The following is a 17,300-nucleotide window of genomic DNA, read 5'->3' on the forward strand; positions in this document are numbered from 1 at the left end:
AAGCAGACTGGAATCCAGGGAATCAGACAGATCTCTATCCTCAGATACACGTGCCCTTAGTCTCCTGGCTGACTGATAGTACCAGGGAATTAGCAGTGGATCCTTCTCTGGCCATTGTATGGATTTTCCTTTTGTCCTGATGTTTCTGGGTTTGAGATTTTCCAGTGCCTATTGTTCCCCTAGCCAGTGACAGAGGGCCAGCATGTGCATAAAGATCCACAAGTCGGTCTAGCAAGAAACATTAATTGTTCAGTGCCTGAAAACAAAAGAAAACGACTGGCAAAAGTTCATTTGCTAATTGCAAAGTAGCACACTTTGTGTACCTGCTCAGCTTCTTCATTGTAAAAGAGAGCAGACATTGGGGTCGTCCCATGAAGCTGATGGGTGGGAGATTCGGGACAGAGAAAAGGAAGCCCTTCTTCACACACAGTATAGTTAAACTATGGAATTCGCTGTTTGGGGAAGTAGTGATGGCCACCAATCTGGATGTCTTGAAAGGGGGATGGGGCAAATTAATGGAGGAAGAGGCCACCCGTGGCTACTAGCCTTGCAGGCCATGTTCGCCATCCTTTAGCAGAAGTGGCCTGCCTGCGCACACCGGTTGCTGAGGAGCTGGCCAGGAGGAGGTCTTGCACCCATCCAGCTGGAGGGATCCTGTGGGCAGCTGGTTTGCCACCACGAGACCAGAGTGCTGGACTGGACGGACCTTTGATCTGATCCTGCTTGACTTTTTAAAATGTTCCTACTGCAGTCGGAGCTGGCCCTCAGGATGAGATACCTGCCTACTGGTTGAGAGCATGGGCACAGAAGTTGGAGGGCTCTAGTGTGGGGAAGGGCCCTCAAAAAGATCACGGATCCCTTGGCGACTGGCGCCAGAGTGTGTGGTATGGAAGGCAATATGACTGTACCCTCTATGCCATTTCTTCTGGGGTTGCCCATGGCTGGCCAGGCTGAGAGCTGGTCCAACTTCCAGCACATTGCTAGTTCATCAGTGATGTCCAGCATCAGCAATGCATTTCCAGTGTCTCTGGGTCTCCAGTGGAGACTCAGGAAACAGTGATGGCAACAGAGACCCTGGCCATGAATGGCCGTGCCCTCAATGAAGGGTGAGATCATCAGAGCTCGTTTCTGCAAGCCCCACCAAGCTGACCTCCACCAGAAACTAGCATTGTGACTCATTTCCAGTTGCCACAGGATCCCTTCCCTGCTGGGTGCTAGCAGTGGGTTCCACAAGCACAGAGAAAGGATTCGATATGCCCAGTGTGCTTCTTGTTTTGCCTAATCAGGGTCCTTCCACAATTTGGGTAGATGGACCGTCACTTGGGACTGCTAAGCTTCTCAGACTATCTGCTAAAATCATGAAAGGAGTACACTGAATACCAATGCACTTCCACAGGATGTGGAGATGGCCACCCATTTCGGTGTCTTTCGAAGGGGATGGGACAAATTCACGGAGGAGAAGGCTATCCATTGCTACTATTCCTGATGTTCATGGATTCTCCAGAAAGCTTCTTCAGTTGCTGGGAAACATGGGTTGGAGACCACTGCACTCACTTCCTAGTTGTGGGTTTTCTCTCTGCACTTGTGTGGCCATTGTGTGAGCAGAATGCTATACTAGCTGGATTTTGGTCTGATCCAGCAGGGCTCTTCAATTGTTCTTAAGAATTAGACATGTTCTTTTTTGGTGGGAGTTGGGCAAAGCAAAGCATGATTGAGTGCAGTAGCTGATCTTGCACGATTCTTCACAGGTTATGCCTTTATGTTTTAATAGCACTCATCTGCATTTGTCTAGGTGTTTAGCCATTACAGGAATTTCTTAGGAATGTCCATATTCATCCAGTTTCTGACTGGACACTCTAACGAAGATTGGTTCCATACATTTCCCATAAACACCATTAGGATTGTGGTTTGATCAAATGCATGCAGGTCATTCCATAATCAGTCACCCAACTCCCCAAATTGCCAAATGCAACTATTTAAGGTAGCTTGATTTTTAACTCCCTTTTTAGTTGCCTTTTCACCCAAATAAATAATCATTTCTGTTTTTAGTGATGGAATATTGCTGATGTGTTGTTTTGTTGTGCCGGTTTTGTTTGAAATTTTCATGGCAGGCTCTTTTGCTAAAGAAGTCCCTTAAAGAAGATTAAACTATATTATCAGGCATGATTTTTATTCTTTAAGAACCATTGCATGTAAACATGATTTTAATAAAACTCAGGTTTGGATCAGCACTTTCAAACTTCCACTTCGCTTTGAGTTACGGCTGCAGGAAGGAGACAATTTCCAAACATTTTAGGGTTTTTGCTAGAGGCTATATTCTTTAAGCTCGATTCTTTGCTGTGAACAGCATATGAAGCTTATGGCTGTTTTGTTCTTTTTCTTAGGTGCTTCTATTCCCCTTGAATTTCCCCTTTTATTCCAAAGCATTTGAATACAGTCAAGCAAACAGCAGGATTTCGTTTTCTCTCTGCTCCCCTCTCATTTCTTTTTGACGCTTGTTCTGCCTCTTGGGTACGTATTAATGCTGTCAAAATGTCAAAGCTCTTGCCCGGAAGAGTCAGGAGAAGTGTCATGTGAGAATGTTTGCCTCTAGGGTGGGTAAAGATTTTCCTCCTCTCCTTTATTTAAATCTTCTTACTGGCTCTTACTTGGCTTCCTGTCTGATGTGACATGGGAAGCTGCTTGGAAGCGTCTCTGCCTGTGCTTTGCATCAAAGCAAAAGCAGGTCCATTGCTGCTCACGTCTTACGATTGTGACTCAGGACACGTTTGGGGGAACGGCGAGAAAGGAGTAATAAAGGAGCCAGAAGGACTGACATAGTTTTGGTTCCAGGTTCAGGACTTGCAAAGACAGGGATGCATAGCTTTAACTGTTCCTAGGCATTAAGCGATGGGATGGCATACAAAAATTCTAAATAGATAGATAGATAGATAGATAGATAGATAGATAGATAGATAGCTAGCTAGCTAGCTAGCTAGCTTTGGAGCATCAAGAGCCTGGAGCAATACAGTCATTTGTACTCCTCTTCTTGCTGGGACAGGTAGGTTTAAACCTCCCCTACCCATGTGCTCACATCAAGGATTCCTGGAAGTGAAGGCTTTTTCCATTCACCATTTATTTCTTACATTCATATCCCACCTTTCCTCCAGGGAGCACAAAGCAACCCACGTGCTTCTCCTCCTCGCCATTGTATCCTCACAACCCTGTGTGGGAGGTTAGGCTGAGAGTCAGTGGCTGGTCCTAAGTCACCCACCTGGCCAGGTGGGGCCTGGAACTTGGCTCTCTTGAGCCCCAGCTTGGCGCTCCAACTGATATGCCATGGATGGAGTTGTCTCCCCACTGCTGCTAGCAGCAGGAAAACTCTCATCTTAGAAGCCAGGGCATTGCTGCTTGATTCACCTGTGGTTCTTTTATGTGCATGCGTGTGATTGATTGATTGATTGCTTGCTTTAATGGGTAATAGCCATTTGGAGAATGTAAAGTGGAAAAATGCACAGGTTGGACTTGTCTGGGCTGTGAATGCTGGATTGAGGATGTCTGATTAGACAGGCCTACAGTCTGAGCCTTAGAGGCTCTTCTTATATTTCGGGATGTTGGAGAAATTCACAGCTGAATTCAGATTTCTAGGAATCTGACTCATGGAATCCACAGTGGAACAGTTTTTCCCAGGTTTCACAGCTTCCGTGGACTTCTAGGAAGTGTTCTAGGTTTTTGTTGGATTGTTTTACTTCCCATAAGTTTTATGCAAATTTTGGCGATGAAAAATACGAAAAAAAAGAACCATAAGAATTAGTATCCCCCCTCCCCCCCACACACACTTCTGGACTAAATCATGAAATGCTCCTTTGGGCAGGGTTTCTGTACTGAAGCTGGGGATTTATGTATTTTTGGAAGTGCAAATTTATGTAAATGCATATAGATGCATTTTCACAAAATCTGGTTCTGTCAACAAGGTGACAAAGGAATGAAAGGGGCCTGAAAATCCACACAAGGAAGACATAATGCATTTAACAACTTCTGTAGATCCCCACTGAAATCATTTCAATGTATGCTGAAACAATACAAACACTTAATGCACCCAGACCTATCCACAAGCTGTTCCTGGTAGGTCCTTCGTTATATCAGCAGGAATTCTCCATTTGTATGGACCTTAAGAGGTACAGTTTATACAACCCAGTTGTAAGACTCTCCTGGCAACAGCTTAGACAGATTGCAGGCTTCCTTGGGTTAGGCTGGGTTGATTTTTTTAAACTTCTGATATTTGTCTACACTGCAACACAGCATCTTCAAACATTCCTTGAAACTGTAACTCACACAGGAGTGCAGCAATAAACAACCTGGTTTTTTTCCATAAGTTTTAGCCTACAGTGCCCATACACCCAAGCCAACATTGCCCGATGTTGGGCATTGTGGGAGTTGTAGTCCAAAATAATGGAGGACAGAATGTTCTCTGCCAGTATGAATTAGCGGATAAACAGTTCGTTTTTTTGCACAATGCTACACATCTGGTAGCATTTAATAGTTTCAATTAAAAAACAGCATTTCAAACTAAAGCTGAAGTACTCCCCTTATCTACTGATTTTGTTGATCTTGATTAAACTGTAATAGACACACTGTGAATATGCTGAGCAGAGCTATTTGTTCCAAAGGAGTGATCTTTGAAGGACTTCATCTCTGCCCTTAAATCTGTGAGAAGCAAAAATTGCACTGAAGCATCATTTGATGTTTAAAAGAGATAAATGCAGAGGTGCTTGATTTAGAATGTTCATTTGCTGCACAAGCTGTGTGCACTTTTAATAGCGAGATAATGCCGAAAGGTAAATCCAAACATCTCTGTGTAAGGTGAAGATTACCTTGTAAGGTCATCTTATGGTCATCCTCTCAAGGTCCCTTTCCAGAAACCTTAATTTTAATGCTCAGACCTGTGCACATCACCCCGTGTGGTCCCAGATGTGATTAGTACCTGGTTTTACCATCTTCTTTCATCTTACTGGAGCTTGGAATGAAGGGGTTTCTAAATGCTTCATCCTTAGGAGATCCAAAGTTCTCTTTGCTGTGGATTCTTGTGAGGATAATGTATAGGATACACTTTTCAGGGGACCCATTAACAATCCTGAGCAGTGCAGAAATGTACTTTTTATCCTTGCAACATGCTCTTGAACCCACTAATCTTGCCTCTTCCCTCGGGATATTATTTCAATCATTTCTCTCTTAATAATGCTATTTTACAAGCTGTTTTTGCACCTGTGTTTAAAGTAGATGGGGTGGTAGTACACCATGAACAGGAAGAATCATTTCCTCAAGCTTCTGGTCCTCTCTTCCATAAGACATTCTCTGATCTCCCCCACATGATAGACATTCCTGTCTCTCTTGCCATGGGAGTCTGTGTGGCAGTATAAGATTTGCCTTTCAGCCCAGGCGAATTTTCCAAGCAACAGTCCTTGCTGGTTGGCAGGAGCAAGATATCAGCCACTTTTTTGATTCCATCAATTGAGATGTACGTTAGGAAAAAACGATGCCTCTACTGCGGTGAACATATGCTCAGGCGATGCATTTTTCGTGCAATCCTAAAACTATGCTTCTCGTGTAGTTACATGGGCTGAAATGAAGTCGAATCCCTCCTTCCAGCATTCTTGCTGTCAAGAGCAGGGCAGCTTTTATTCTTGACAGCTGGCTGTCTTCTGGAATCCTTCCCACTGAATGAAAAGCAAATCAGTTGGCATGATCCAAACTGCCTTCTCTGCCACCTTGCAGATATTGTGACAGATGCAGGGAAGAGAAAACAGAACTGAATGGATTCTATTGTGCCGAAAGGTGGCCAATCACGCTAGGAATAGTAGTGCAGTATTGCCCCATCTTTGTTCATGTTGCACTTTGCATCTCAAAGGCTGGGATTCTTTGCTATCACTGCAGTACATTCAGGGAATAATACTGACCACCTGGGATATTGGCCAGTTGGATAATGATGATATTTTGGGGCAGTTGGCCGCCGTTTTCCATCTGGAGTCAGATTGCCTCTGATGTTTTATTTCTGATGCATACCTATGGGAAATGTTGACCCAAAGTGGGGTTTATTTTTATGGTCTTTTAGCATGATTTTTAAAGGAATGTAATTCAGTATATGGGAAAGGTGTAAAGAGAAGACTCATCAGCCTGTCTGTCAGCAGACAAAATTTGAAAATCCATGTAGTTTTCTGGTTTGCTGTCTTCTCTCCTGTCAAAACTCTTGTTTGGATTGCAGTTGTTCTGGGTTCCTTGCAAGAGGAGAAAGGCAGAATACAAATGAAAAAGCTAGCTATGGAAAAGGTGAATCTGGCATCATCCAACCTGTATTTGAAACCTAAGCAAACTATGTAAGCTTGTCCTGACCATGGTTCCGTTGGGGGCTACAACTTTTGTGCTGTTTTTCCCCTTCAGAAAGGTTGATGAGCCTCTCTCAAGGACTCTCCACTGGCAGGAACATCTTTACCTGGTCTTCTATCACTTACACTGGCTGCCAGTTGAAGTCTGGGCCCAATTTAAGGTGCTGGTGATGACCTATAAGACCCTAAACAGCTTGGGACCTGGATAGTTATTATTTATTTATTTATTTATTTATTTATTTATTTATTTGAAGTTTGAATATGCTGCCCCAATACTAAAAGTCTCTGGATGACTTACAAAAGACAAAAAATAAAACAACCATTTACAACAACCAACATACAACCCACTATATCTGATAATGATGATTAAAAACAGGGATAAAACCAATTAACTGTTAAAACAATGGGAAAATAAAAAGGTCTTTGCTTGATGCTGAAAAGGATAAAGTGATGGCGCCATGTTGCACAGTTGGGGTGCCACCACTGAAAAGGCCGTTTTATGAGTAGCTACCCTCCTGATCTCCTTCAAAGAGGGCTCCCGGAGAAGGGCCTCTGCCTCTGATCTCAAGGGGCAGGCTGGCACACATGGCGCTCCTTCAGGTATCCAGGGCCCAAGCCGTTTAGGGCTTTATAGGTCATTACCAATGCCTTAAATTGGGCCTGGACTTCCGGTGGCAGCCAGTGTAGATGATATAGGACCGGTGTGATATGGGAGTATCTGGATATCTGAAGGAGTGCCTTCTTCCCTATATGATTTCCCACCCCTTGAAATCCGAGGCAGAGGTCCTTCTTCGGGAGCCCTCCTCGAAAGAGACTAAGTGGATGATTACCCAGAGGAGTCCCTTCTCTGTGGTGGCACCCCGATTGTGGAATACAATCTCCAGAGAGGTTCGCCTGGCGCCAACACTTCATTCTTTTCGGCGCCAGGCCAAAACCTTTTTATTCTCCCATCATCTTAATGTGTAACTGGATTTTATTGTGAATTTATTGTGAATTGCTGGATGCTGTGCTATTTTGTACCTGTGCTTGTTGCATACTGTCCCAAGACACTAATAATGGGACAGTCTAAAAAAGCTTTAAATAAAATAAATAAATGTTAAATACCCTAAAATAGATTGGTGTTTGGGACCCCTTCAGGCTATACATATAAGAGGCCACATTTCAATGGTTCCTGGTGTAAAAAGTCTTGGCAGATGGAAAATAAGCCAGAGGAAAGGGGCTGCTGTGCTATTTGCCATCTATGGGGAGTGTTTAACATAGGGGGCATTCCAAAGTGGGGCAGACCCTTTGGCAGTTGGGCCATGCCTACCACTTCACCTGGCACCGTGGGTACACCTGACTTCAGGACAAGGTCAAGAGTACAGAGCATGCCTGCTGGGCATCCAGAGTTCAAAGCACCTGCCAGGCCAGGCAGGCCCTCCTGGCGGAGGGAAGCTTTGCTTTCTGGATTGCCGCAACAGTGTGGACCAAAGCACAGGCGTTTTGAGTCGAGCTGGGAGATCAAAGCGGCATTTGGGCTTTTTAGAGTTCTGTTGTTCCTATGGGACTCAAGCTGCCTGGTGTGTGCAGAATAATGTTCTGGTCTGGGAAATCTCCCTCTGTGCATCTGTAAAGGGGAGGGAGTGGGGGAGGGAAGGCAGGAAGGACAGATGGATGGACAGCTAGTTGTTAAAAACACCCTAACCTCAACTTCCATGGGAGTAAACCCACTGAATAGAGTGGGGCTTGCTTCCAGGTAAGCATGCATGCAATTCTGCTGGATATCTTCCTCCGTGTGGAATCTGAGCTCGTGAAAGTCCACTGAAAACCTTGCAGCACTCAGTGGGTGAGAAAAGAGATTACATGTTTGCTCCCTCTCGTAGCAAATTTGGGTGCTAGGTGCAGGTGATGGAATACCCACATTAGTTCTCCTGGGAATGTTGCTTCTTTAGGCAGGCAAAAGCAGGAAACAAGGTGGGGGAGAAGGGAAGGCAACGGCTTATTAATCCTGGGAACAGGTGTGTGTGTGTGTGTCGCAGGTTTATTTATTTATTTTTCGATTTATATCCTGCCTTTTTCCTACAAAGGGCTCAAGGCAGCTTACATCGTTCTCCTCCTCCATCTTATCCCCACAACAACAACCCTGTGAGGTAGGTTGGGCTGAGAGTCTGTGACTGGCCCAAAGTCACCCAGTTGGCTCCATGGCGAGCGGGGACTCGAACCTGGGTCGTCTGAGTCCCAGTCCCATGCTCTTAACCACTACGCCACACTGGCTCTTTCAGGTTGTAACCCTGAATGGGAATACTCCATGCTGCAACGTATTGTTGGACAGTTCACGCATGCACTATGGCTTTCCCTATATACAGTATGCATTTACCTTAACTTGCCATTACCTACTCCCTGCCTCTATAATGGAGTGAGACTTCATATATAGAAAGGGTTTTTTTTGTTGAGTTGCGAAGTCGTGCCCAGCCCATCGTGACCCCATGGACAACACTCCTCCAGGCCTGCCTGTCCTCCACCATCCCCCGGAGTCCACCTAAGCTCACACCAACCACTTCAATGACTCCATCCAGCCACCTCATCCTCTGCCGCCCCCTTCTCCTTCTGCCATCAATCGTTCCCAGCATCAGGCTCTTCTCCAGGGAGTCCTTCCTTCTCATTCGGTGGCCAAAGTATTTGAGTTCCATCTTCAGCATCTGGCCTTCTAAAGAGCAGTCAGGGTTGATCTCCTCTAGGACTGACCGGTTTGATCGCCTTGCAGTCCAAGGGACTCGCAGGAGTCTCCTCCAGCACCACAATTCAAAGGCCTCAATTCTTCAGTGCTCAGCCTTCCTTATGGTCCAACTTTCACAGCCATGCATTGCAACTGGGAAAACCATAGCCTTGACTATACGCATTTTTGCCCGCAGGGTGATGTCTCTGCTTTTTAGTATGCTGTCTAGATTTGTCATAGCAAATGCTTCAAATCTTGTGGCCAGTTTTCAGGTAGGAGGCTGCCTTGCAGTAAACTCCTCATTTTTGCCATTACTATTCAATCAAATCCATTAAGCCTCATATTGGAATTAAAAAAAAAAACTCTGCAGAGTTTGAAAAAGAAGGATGTTTTAATGCTATTATGTCTGGTAATTCACACGGCCATGTTTAAAGCATACAGATTTATGTATTAAATTTCTGATTTAAAATGAATATAATTAGAATTACCTGTTAGGAGCAATTATTATATATAGCAAACTTAGGTGGAATAATATCTATTACTTCTTCAAGGACTCTTTTCTGCAGTTCGATAATTCATGAACTGAATGGAAATTTTAAGGCGTGTTTAATTATCTTTTATGATTGCATTTGTGCCTCGTTTTTTTCCCCCCAGTTATCATAAATTAAATATCTACTTATATTAAAAAGAGAGTTTCATGCATGCAAAATGAGATGCAATTTCATTTTTAAATTTTATTGTTTAAGAATTACATTGACTAAAGCAATTAAATCATTCCATTGAAAGAATGTATCTTTCTGAATGCAAATGTGTATATGGAATGTACTGGCTTAGGAATATCCTGTATATTTTTGGATTGTCCCCAATAGTTTTCATTTATTTTCTTTGTTTGCACCCTGAAGCTAATAGCCAAGCAATTTTAAGACATTAATCTCTGGTTTCAGAATAAGAAATATGTCTGGTGAACAGCTATCTATAGCCTTTCATATGTTTGTTGTATGTTTTCTGGAGAAAGATAGCATTTGGAGACTACATTAAAATTCAGAATTGGTTAAATATACAACTAATTTTGTTTGGGAGTCCCAGTGGTTTTCTTCCTAATAATTGAAAAATGCAAATGAGTACAACTAATCTATGGATTGGCTGACTAACACTACTCAGGTCTCCACCTTAATGAATTAAAAGTGCATCACGTCCAGATAAGTAAATTTTAAATGTGATGAGGTTAAAGAAAAAGAAGGGAAAATTGGATCGTTTCCCCATTTTCTCAGCTTAAAACCTTTGCATATCTTTGAGTCATGGCTCTATTCCAAAAGGAGTGTTTTTCTTTTACTTCCCTGCTATAAGATGCAGCATTTCTGTTTGGTGTAGGTTTCTCTTCCCATATAGTGTGATGTAGTGCAAACCTGTGTCCATCTGGCTGTTTTGACCTACAGCTCCCAACATGCCTCACCACTGGCAGTGCTGGCTTGGTCACATGGGGGTCGCTTGACAAAACATCTGGTGGTTCACGGTGCCCATCCTTGGTGTAATGACTCGGGCAGAGTTTAAACATGCAAGGAAATGAATTGTGGGGAGTTTCCGTCATATCCTGAAATGTTAGAATATGGCACAGTACTCTTGACACCTGCAGGAGGTGTCAGACCAGGGAGACGCCGTGTCTGAATGTAGATATTGATGAAATAATTCATTTCAAGTAGAAAATCAGCAGGAAACTACCTGCATTTTTGCATGGATGTGTTGAGTTTATTAATTTCAGGTTGCTATCTTTAAGGCAGAGTACTAAAATGGTCAGTCCCCCACCAGGTGAAATGATAAATGCACCCTGGCATGATAGGGTCCCACCATGGTCCTTGGCAAGACTAAATCCGGCCGAAGAGGCTATACGTCCAAGGGCGGCATTTGCTTTCTTATCTGTCACATCACACTGCCGGCTCTTGTTAAGCCTGCTATCGACAAGTACCCTGATATCTCTTCATAAGCACTTGCTCCCCATCCTGTACCTGTGACACCTATTCCTGTGTCCCAAGTGCAAGACCTTCTTCTTATCCACATTGAACGCCATCCTGTTGTCCCCCACCCACTTCCACAGTCTGTCCAGATCCTTTTGGATCTGGAGTACCTGCTCCCCAGTTGTGACCACTGCCCCCATTTTGGTATCGTCCATGAATTTAGTCAGCAGACTGGTTACCCCCTCAACCAGGTCATTGATAGAGGTTGACTAGAATTGGTCCCAGAATTGAGCCCTGGGGGACTCTGCTCATCACTGGTTGCCATTCTCTTGATTCCGCACTGATAGTCACCCTCTGCCTTTGGTCTGTCAACCATGCCCTAATCCATTAGACAGTGCATCAATCTGTCCCAAAGCTCATCAATTTCTCCACCAGGATATCATGCAGCACCTTGTCAAAGGCCCTGCCAAAACCCAGATGAACCACATCCATCACATCTCCTCAATGGAGCCACCTCAAAACCTTGCCATAGAATTCCGCAAGGTTCAGGTGGAGGACCTCTTTTTGCAGAAGCCATATGCATGGCTGCCAACCCTCCTTTCCTACCTTGGCTTCCTAGAGCTTTCCCTACTATGAGCTTCTGGTTTTCCTAATCGTGTTTCCCTGCTTCTTGTGAACATTAGCTAGGGAAGAATGTTTCCTTTTTCTTGGGCTGAGCAGAGGGGTGATAAGAAGGGCAGGATGCAAACTCTGTTTTGAGCTGGGCATATCTTGAACCCACATTCAAAGCCTAACATTGAATGGAAAAAGGAAGGAAGGAAGGACAGAAGGAAGGAAAATCCATAATTCTTACTCCATTCGCTCTTTTGTTGTTGCCTCAAGTAACTGTTTTGGTTGCCTTGACAAATGGAGCTAACCTCCAAAGAATGTTTCAAAGCACACGTCTCCCTGCTCTCTTTCCACTCTGACATTCGATGCTTGTTGCAAAGGAGCCGTTCAACAGCCTACAATGTTTGATGGCAGACCTCAGCGGTAATTTAAAATATCCTAATTTAATAGAGTATGATCGGCTATTTGCCAACAAACACGCAAGTTGTGCTGTAAATCATGTGGCAGAATGGTACAAGACCATTATGCCGGGCGATATATCACAGCCCTCTGTTGCGTTGGCAAGTTGTTGCCATTATAATGTTACTATCCATCTTAAAACTTGTTTTTCTTTCAAAAGGGAAAGATGGAAAATAAGCATCTGTTTGCGTGGGCAAGGGGAAATGTTCTTGAATCTGGAGATTAAAAATTAATTACCAGTTTGAGGGATGCATGGCGATGAATCATTTTAACCAATTAACTAAAGTCCTCATAATTGTTGGTACTGTATGTGGGATAGGTTTGCTCTCTTTGTTCCACGTAGATCTATGAGCAATAGTGGAACTATGCAGATTTTAAAACATGTTAGTATAGCTCAGGAACGCCTCTGCAGAGAACCACTGAAGCTAGAGGAATGTGGACAAGGTCTGGGCGAGGGCTCAGGAGAGATGCTCCATGAATCCTGTGTGAACTGTGCAAGGAAGCAGAGCTGACTCCAGGTTCAAAGGGGGTGCTGCTCTACTCCCAGGCATTTGGAAGGATATGGTAGGGTTTTAACAGGGCCTGCTATTTCCTTGATCCTTCAAACTGTGTGTGTACATAGCCTGCCTAATTGTGGAAGCTAAGCAGAGTCAGGCCTGGTTAGAACCTGGATGGGTGACTTGCATGAATAACTCTGTTATTGTAAACTGCCCAGAGACCTTCAGCTACAGCAGGTATTGAAATATAATGAGGGGATGTGCATGGACATGATTTTTATCCTATGTTACCAGGTTATGTTTTCCAAGTGTTTAGTCTTTGTAAACTGCTCAGACAGCTCTGGCTATTTAGCAGTAGAGAAATGGAAGGAAGTGTATCAGATTCATTCCCTCCTCCGTGGGCCTTTGATGGCTTCCCAGCAGGGTCCCATTTGGTGCCAGGAAGCTGCCATTTTAACGTTCTGGTGCAAAGCTGTGCTAGAGATGTTGCATTAAATAGGAACAATAGCCACCTAGAACTGATTGGAGTACCAGGCAGAGGCAGCACCAGGGATGGCCAGCCTGGATTCTTCCTTCACCCCATGCATAGACACACGTCTGCAAGGAAGAGGAGGACAGAAACCTAATATGGAAGTATTGGCTGCCAATTAAAGTCCAGGGGCCAATTAGAGGTGCTGGTAATGACCTACAAGGCCCTAAACAGCTTGGGTCCGGGATACCTGAAGGAGCACCTTCTTCCCTATGTGCTGACCTGCCCCTTGAGATCTGAGGTGGAGGTTCTGCTTTGGGAGCCTCCTTGAAGGAAATCAGGAGGATAGCTACTCAGAGAAGGTCCTTTTCAGTGGTGGCACCCCGACTGCGGATCACACTCACTCCCTAGGGAGGTTAATCTGGCACCGTTGCTTTATTCTTTTTGGTGTCAGGCAAAGACCTTTTTATTTTTCCAATATTTTAACAGTTAATTGGTTTTATCCTTGTTTTTATCATCATTTACCAGATGCAGTGTGTTGTTGTTATGGTTGTTTTGTTTTTGGTTCTTTTGGTTTTTGTAAGCTGTCCAGAGACTTTCAGCATTGGGACGGCATATAAAAACTGTAAATAAATGAAAAATATATTAACAGTATGGCTTGTTTATGCATTTATTCATTATATTTCTACCCTGCCCATCAGCCCAAAGGCTCCCTGGGAGGTTCCCATTGAAAACATGGGCGCTTGCCGCATCAGCTCTTTAAGGCCGCCCAGGGTGTCACAGAAGCTAGAGTATTTGTCTTGAAGCAAGGCAAGCTGGGTTCAAATTCTTGCTGAGCTGTGAAGATCCCTGGGTGACCTTGGCCCAGTTGCCTGCTCTCAACCCAGTCTCTCTCACAAGGTTGATCGCCACATTGCAACTCTGACTTGCCAGGAGCACCCTAGGTTGGGATGCCTTGGGAAAGCATCCAGAGATGCCTGCGGCTCATGAAAGCCAGGAAGAAAAGCAAAATAACAAACCTCAGTTGCATCACTGCATACAAACTGGGTCAGTCCCTATTTTTTATTATTTATTTAAGGCATTTTTATGTTGTCCTTTAGTCAATCAGTAGATCTCCGTATACTGGAGACAGACCGGAATGGGTGTGATCTATTTACAAGCTTTCCAGAATGAATCGGTTCACAGTTGCTAGAAGCTGGAGGAAGCTGACCTTTCCTCCATAATGATTCTTATGAAGCCCTTCCATAGTATGTGTTTATGAGGATACACTCTTTGGAGTACAAGCTGCTTTGGATATCATTCGAATAGCAAAGCAGAGTACAAATAATGCATGGGAAATGAACACAACTTTTGCAACGAATAGTGAGAAAGTGAGTCTTGTTTGTTGTACGGCTTCTGAGATGTCCATCTGTAAACCTTTGGGCTTATGGACTGTGTCAAATGTGTAATATGCTTTTATCCATTTTGCAAGTTTGCCATTTCTCTCAGTGGGGACTTCAGAATGTCTGGAAATATCTTGCAGAGTCCCAAAAAATGCGGAGCTTTGTGGTCTTTATAAGATTAGTTGTCGGCACGGATGCCACTGCCTGAGGTCAGGCCTACGCAGTGGGATGGGAGATTTTCAGCCTTTCCCTTTAATTGGTGTGTTGTTGCAGGTTTAGTAGTGTGGTGTGTATGCATCTGATTCACAGGCTGGATATATAGTGGTGGGGAGGAAACATTATTTGGTTTCATGTCAGTTCCCTGCATCTTTTTCTTGGGATTAAATGGCAACCGTGACATGGGAACTGATACCCGTACTGGAAAAGGAGCATTAAACATGACCTTGCAAAGCCTTCTTTCTCTCCTGGTATCACGTGGCCATAACAGCAATTTCATCTTGTTTGCCTCTGTGTCGAACTCTCAAACACGCAGAGAGAGCTGAAGTGTTGAAACAGCCCCAACTGTTGCCTGATATCAGGTATGCAAAAAGAGCATCCTTCTAGCACCTTCCTTGGTACTTCAAGAGATCCAAGGTGATACCTCGAAGAGCAAGTGGCCAAGCAAAACATCTTGGATTGGCTCATGTGCAGGGAAGTAAGATACGCTGGCCAAGGTCTTTGCGGTGCTGGTGCAGTCATGAGTTTCTGTGAGGTGTGGAATCAGTGGTCCACCTTCTTGTTGGACTCAGTTGGACTGTTGCCACTGGAGCATGCCAGACTTGCACCCAACTGTTCTCAAATTTCCTAGACTCACAATAGCCATAAAGTTATGAATCAGTAAAAGCATTGTTAAAACCTGCGTAATAGAAGGTCTTCTCTTCTAATACATATGAAATCATTTGTTTTTCTGGTTAAATTCACCTAGAAGAGCTATTATTCTTCCATGCAGTTCACAAATGCACCATGAAATCACCAGTCTGTTGATAATGCGGTACTGAAAAGCTTGGATATACCCAATATTCCCACTAAGTGTATGTTCTCTCCTTGTCTATTGCAGAGCACTCTGTGTGTCTATTGTAGACAGGTTATTTATGCACAAAGTTATCTTCAGCAAGACGACCAGCTCCACTCCATCAACCATGCCTCTCCCCAGACCAACCCTACAATAACCCTCCTACTCTTTTCTTTCTTCCGTGTAGCTGGATAGCGCCACATCCCTCATCCAAGCTGCTAAGAATCTGATGAATGCTGTAGTTCTCACCGTCAAAGCGTCATATGTGGCGTCGACCAAATATCAAAAGGTCTATGGTACGGCAGCGGTCAACTCACCTGTTGTGTCTTGGAAGATGAAGGCACCAGAAAAGAAACCATTAGTCAAGAGAGAAAAACCAGAGGAATATCAAACAAGAGTGAGAAGAGGTTCTCAGAAGAAACACATTTCTCCCGTACAAGCCCTAAGTGAATTTAAAGCGATGGATTCCTTCTAATTCACTAGGCTTCACTACAAGGGTTTTTTTTTTTTTAATTTCCTTTCTTGTTTTTGTATGCGTACCTGCCGGCTTGTATGTGTCCGGCATGGAAACAGATAACGAAACAGTGTCAATTTGCATGCAAACAGACTTTATTGGAGTCATTAAGCGATCCACAATTTCCCTTCCCAGAGGACACAGGGTGTCTCTTCCACTGACCTTTTTTCCCACAATAGCAAAATGAAATCCTTCCCTACCCCTGCAAGAAAAAGAAAATGTATGGTAAAGCTGGGGTATGGGAAAGGGAGATAGTCAGCTCTGAAGGATGGGAAGTAAATCCTTAATGCATGCAAGAAACATTAGGTTGGCGAGACTATTTATGGGGGAAACCAGGACCTTGCAATGGCAGCCCATAATGGCTTGTATTGCTTTTGTTACAGTGCAATCATGTAACTAGCCAATATGCTTGAACCCGTGGCCCTGATAATGAGACAATTAAACTTTGGGTCATCTTCATTATGGTATGTGAATTTTTAACAAAGATGGTGATAAAAGAAAATTAACACACTTAACCCACACTTCCTTCTTTTGTTTCTAGTAGTGTTATGACAATGCTTCTGTTTCGACAATTCCCACTTGACATGAGCAGAGTTTCTCTCTTGCGTGCTCTCTCTATTTCTCTCTTTCTCATTTGAAATTGTTTTCCTTTTGCCAATTGAATTTCTTCTGGTGGAGTATGAAGCACAACATGGTGGTTGACATTGCCTTTTGTATTATTATGATTATATTATTATTCATATTATTAGACATAGAAAAACTGGTGATGGAATGTGTAGAGCCGTGAGAACTGACACGTGTGAGAATTTAGAGGCAGATACGTAGGCGTGGCTTTGGATTACAAGGTATCTAATATACCACCATAACTGCTAACTCTCAATAAACTTATTTAACCTTGGATTTCTCAGTACGACTCATGTTGTTCAAACAGTCAGCTGTTTTACACACGTATTTCCACCCATTTCTGTGATGTGGATGGCACCTGGGCTAAACCATTGGGCATTCTTTGATCTTAAAAGCCAAGGAAGGAAATTGACATCAAAGCACAAGCCCAAGCTTCTGGGCACTGATATCCAAAGATGTTCCTGTGTCACTGCATCCTCCAACTGGGCTCCCCACCCCAGAAGGAACAGCAGGGAGTTGGAAAAGCCTGCCTGTACCAAGGCTGCTCACCTGACCCTACCTGGCCCACTGTTGTGACCCTTCCATCACTTCCACATAATGGTCACAGGTCCAGGGCAGTGCCTTTCCTCACACTCAAGCCTAGCCTGGAGCCTTCCCTTGCTAGTGCAAACATTTGTGCCAATGCA

The 17,300-nt window shown here is 43.9% G+C and overlaps 1 protein-coding gene across 7 annotated transcripts in view; it reads left to right on the top strand.

The window, feature by feature from the left end:
- Positions 1-16,838, top strand: part of CTNNA2 (catenin alpha 2) — a 510,292-nt gene extending 493,454 nt beyond the window's left edge. For 5 of the 7 annotated variants that reach the window (XM_044429090.1, XM_044429088.1, XM_044429091.1 and 2 more), the window contains one exon: positions 15,664-16,838. In XM_044429090.1, coding sequence (XP_044285025.1) covers positions 15,664-15,951 — 288 coding nt within the window. In that variant the 3' untranslated portion in view covers positions 15,952-16,838. Of the gene's footprint in view, positions 1-7,914; positions 7,924-8,177; positions 8,188-15,663 lie in introns of all 7 variants that reach the window. The other 2 variants (XM_044429092.1, XM_044429093.1) reach the window with 2 other exon arrangements.
- Positions 16,839-17,300: the final 462 nt, after the last annotated feature.

The sequence above is a fragment of the Varanus komodoensis genome, unplaced genomic scaffold (genome assembly GCF_004798865.1).
Source record: "Varanus komodoensis strain SLA01 unplaced genomic scaffold, ASM479886v1 scaffold2, whole genome shotgun sequence".
In the NCBI taxonomy this organism is placed as follows: Eukaryota; Metazoa; Chordata; class Lepidosauria; order Squamata; family Varanidae; genus Varanus; species Varanus komodoensis.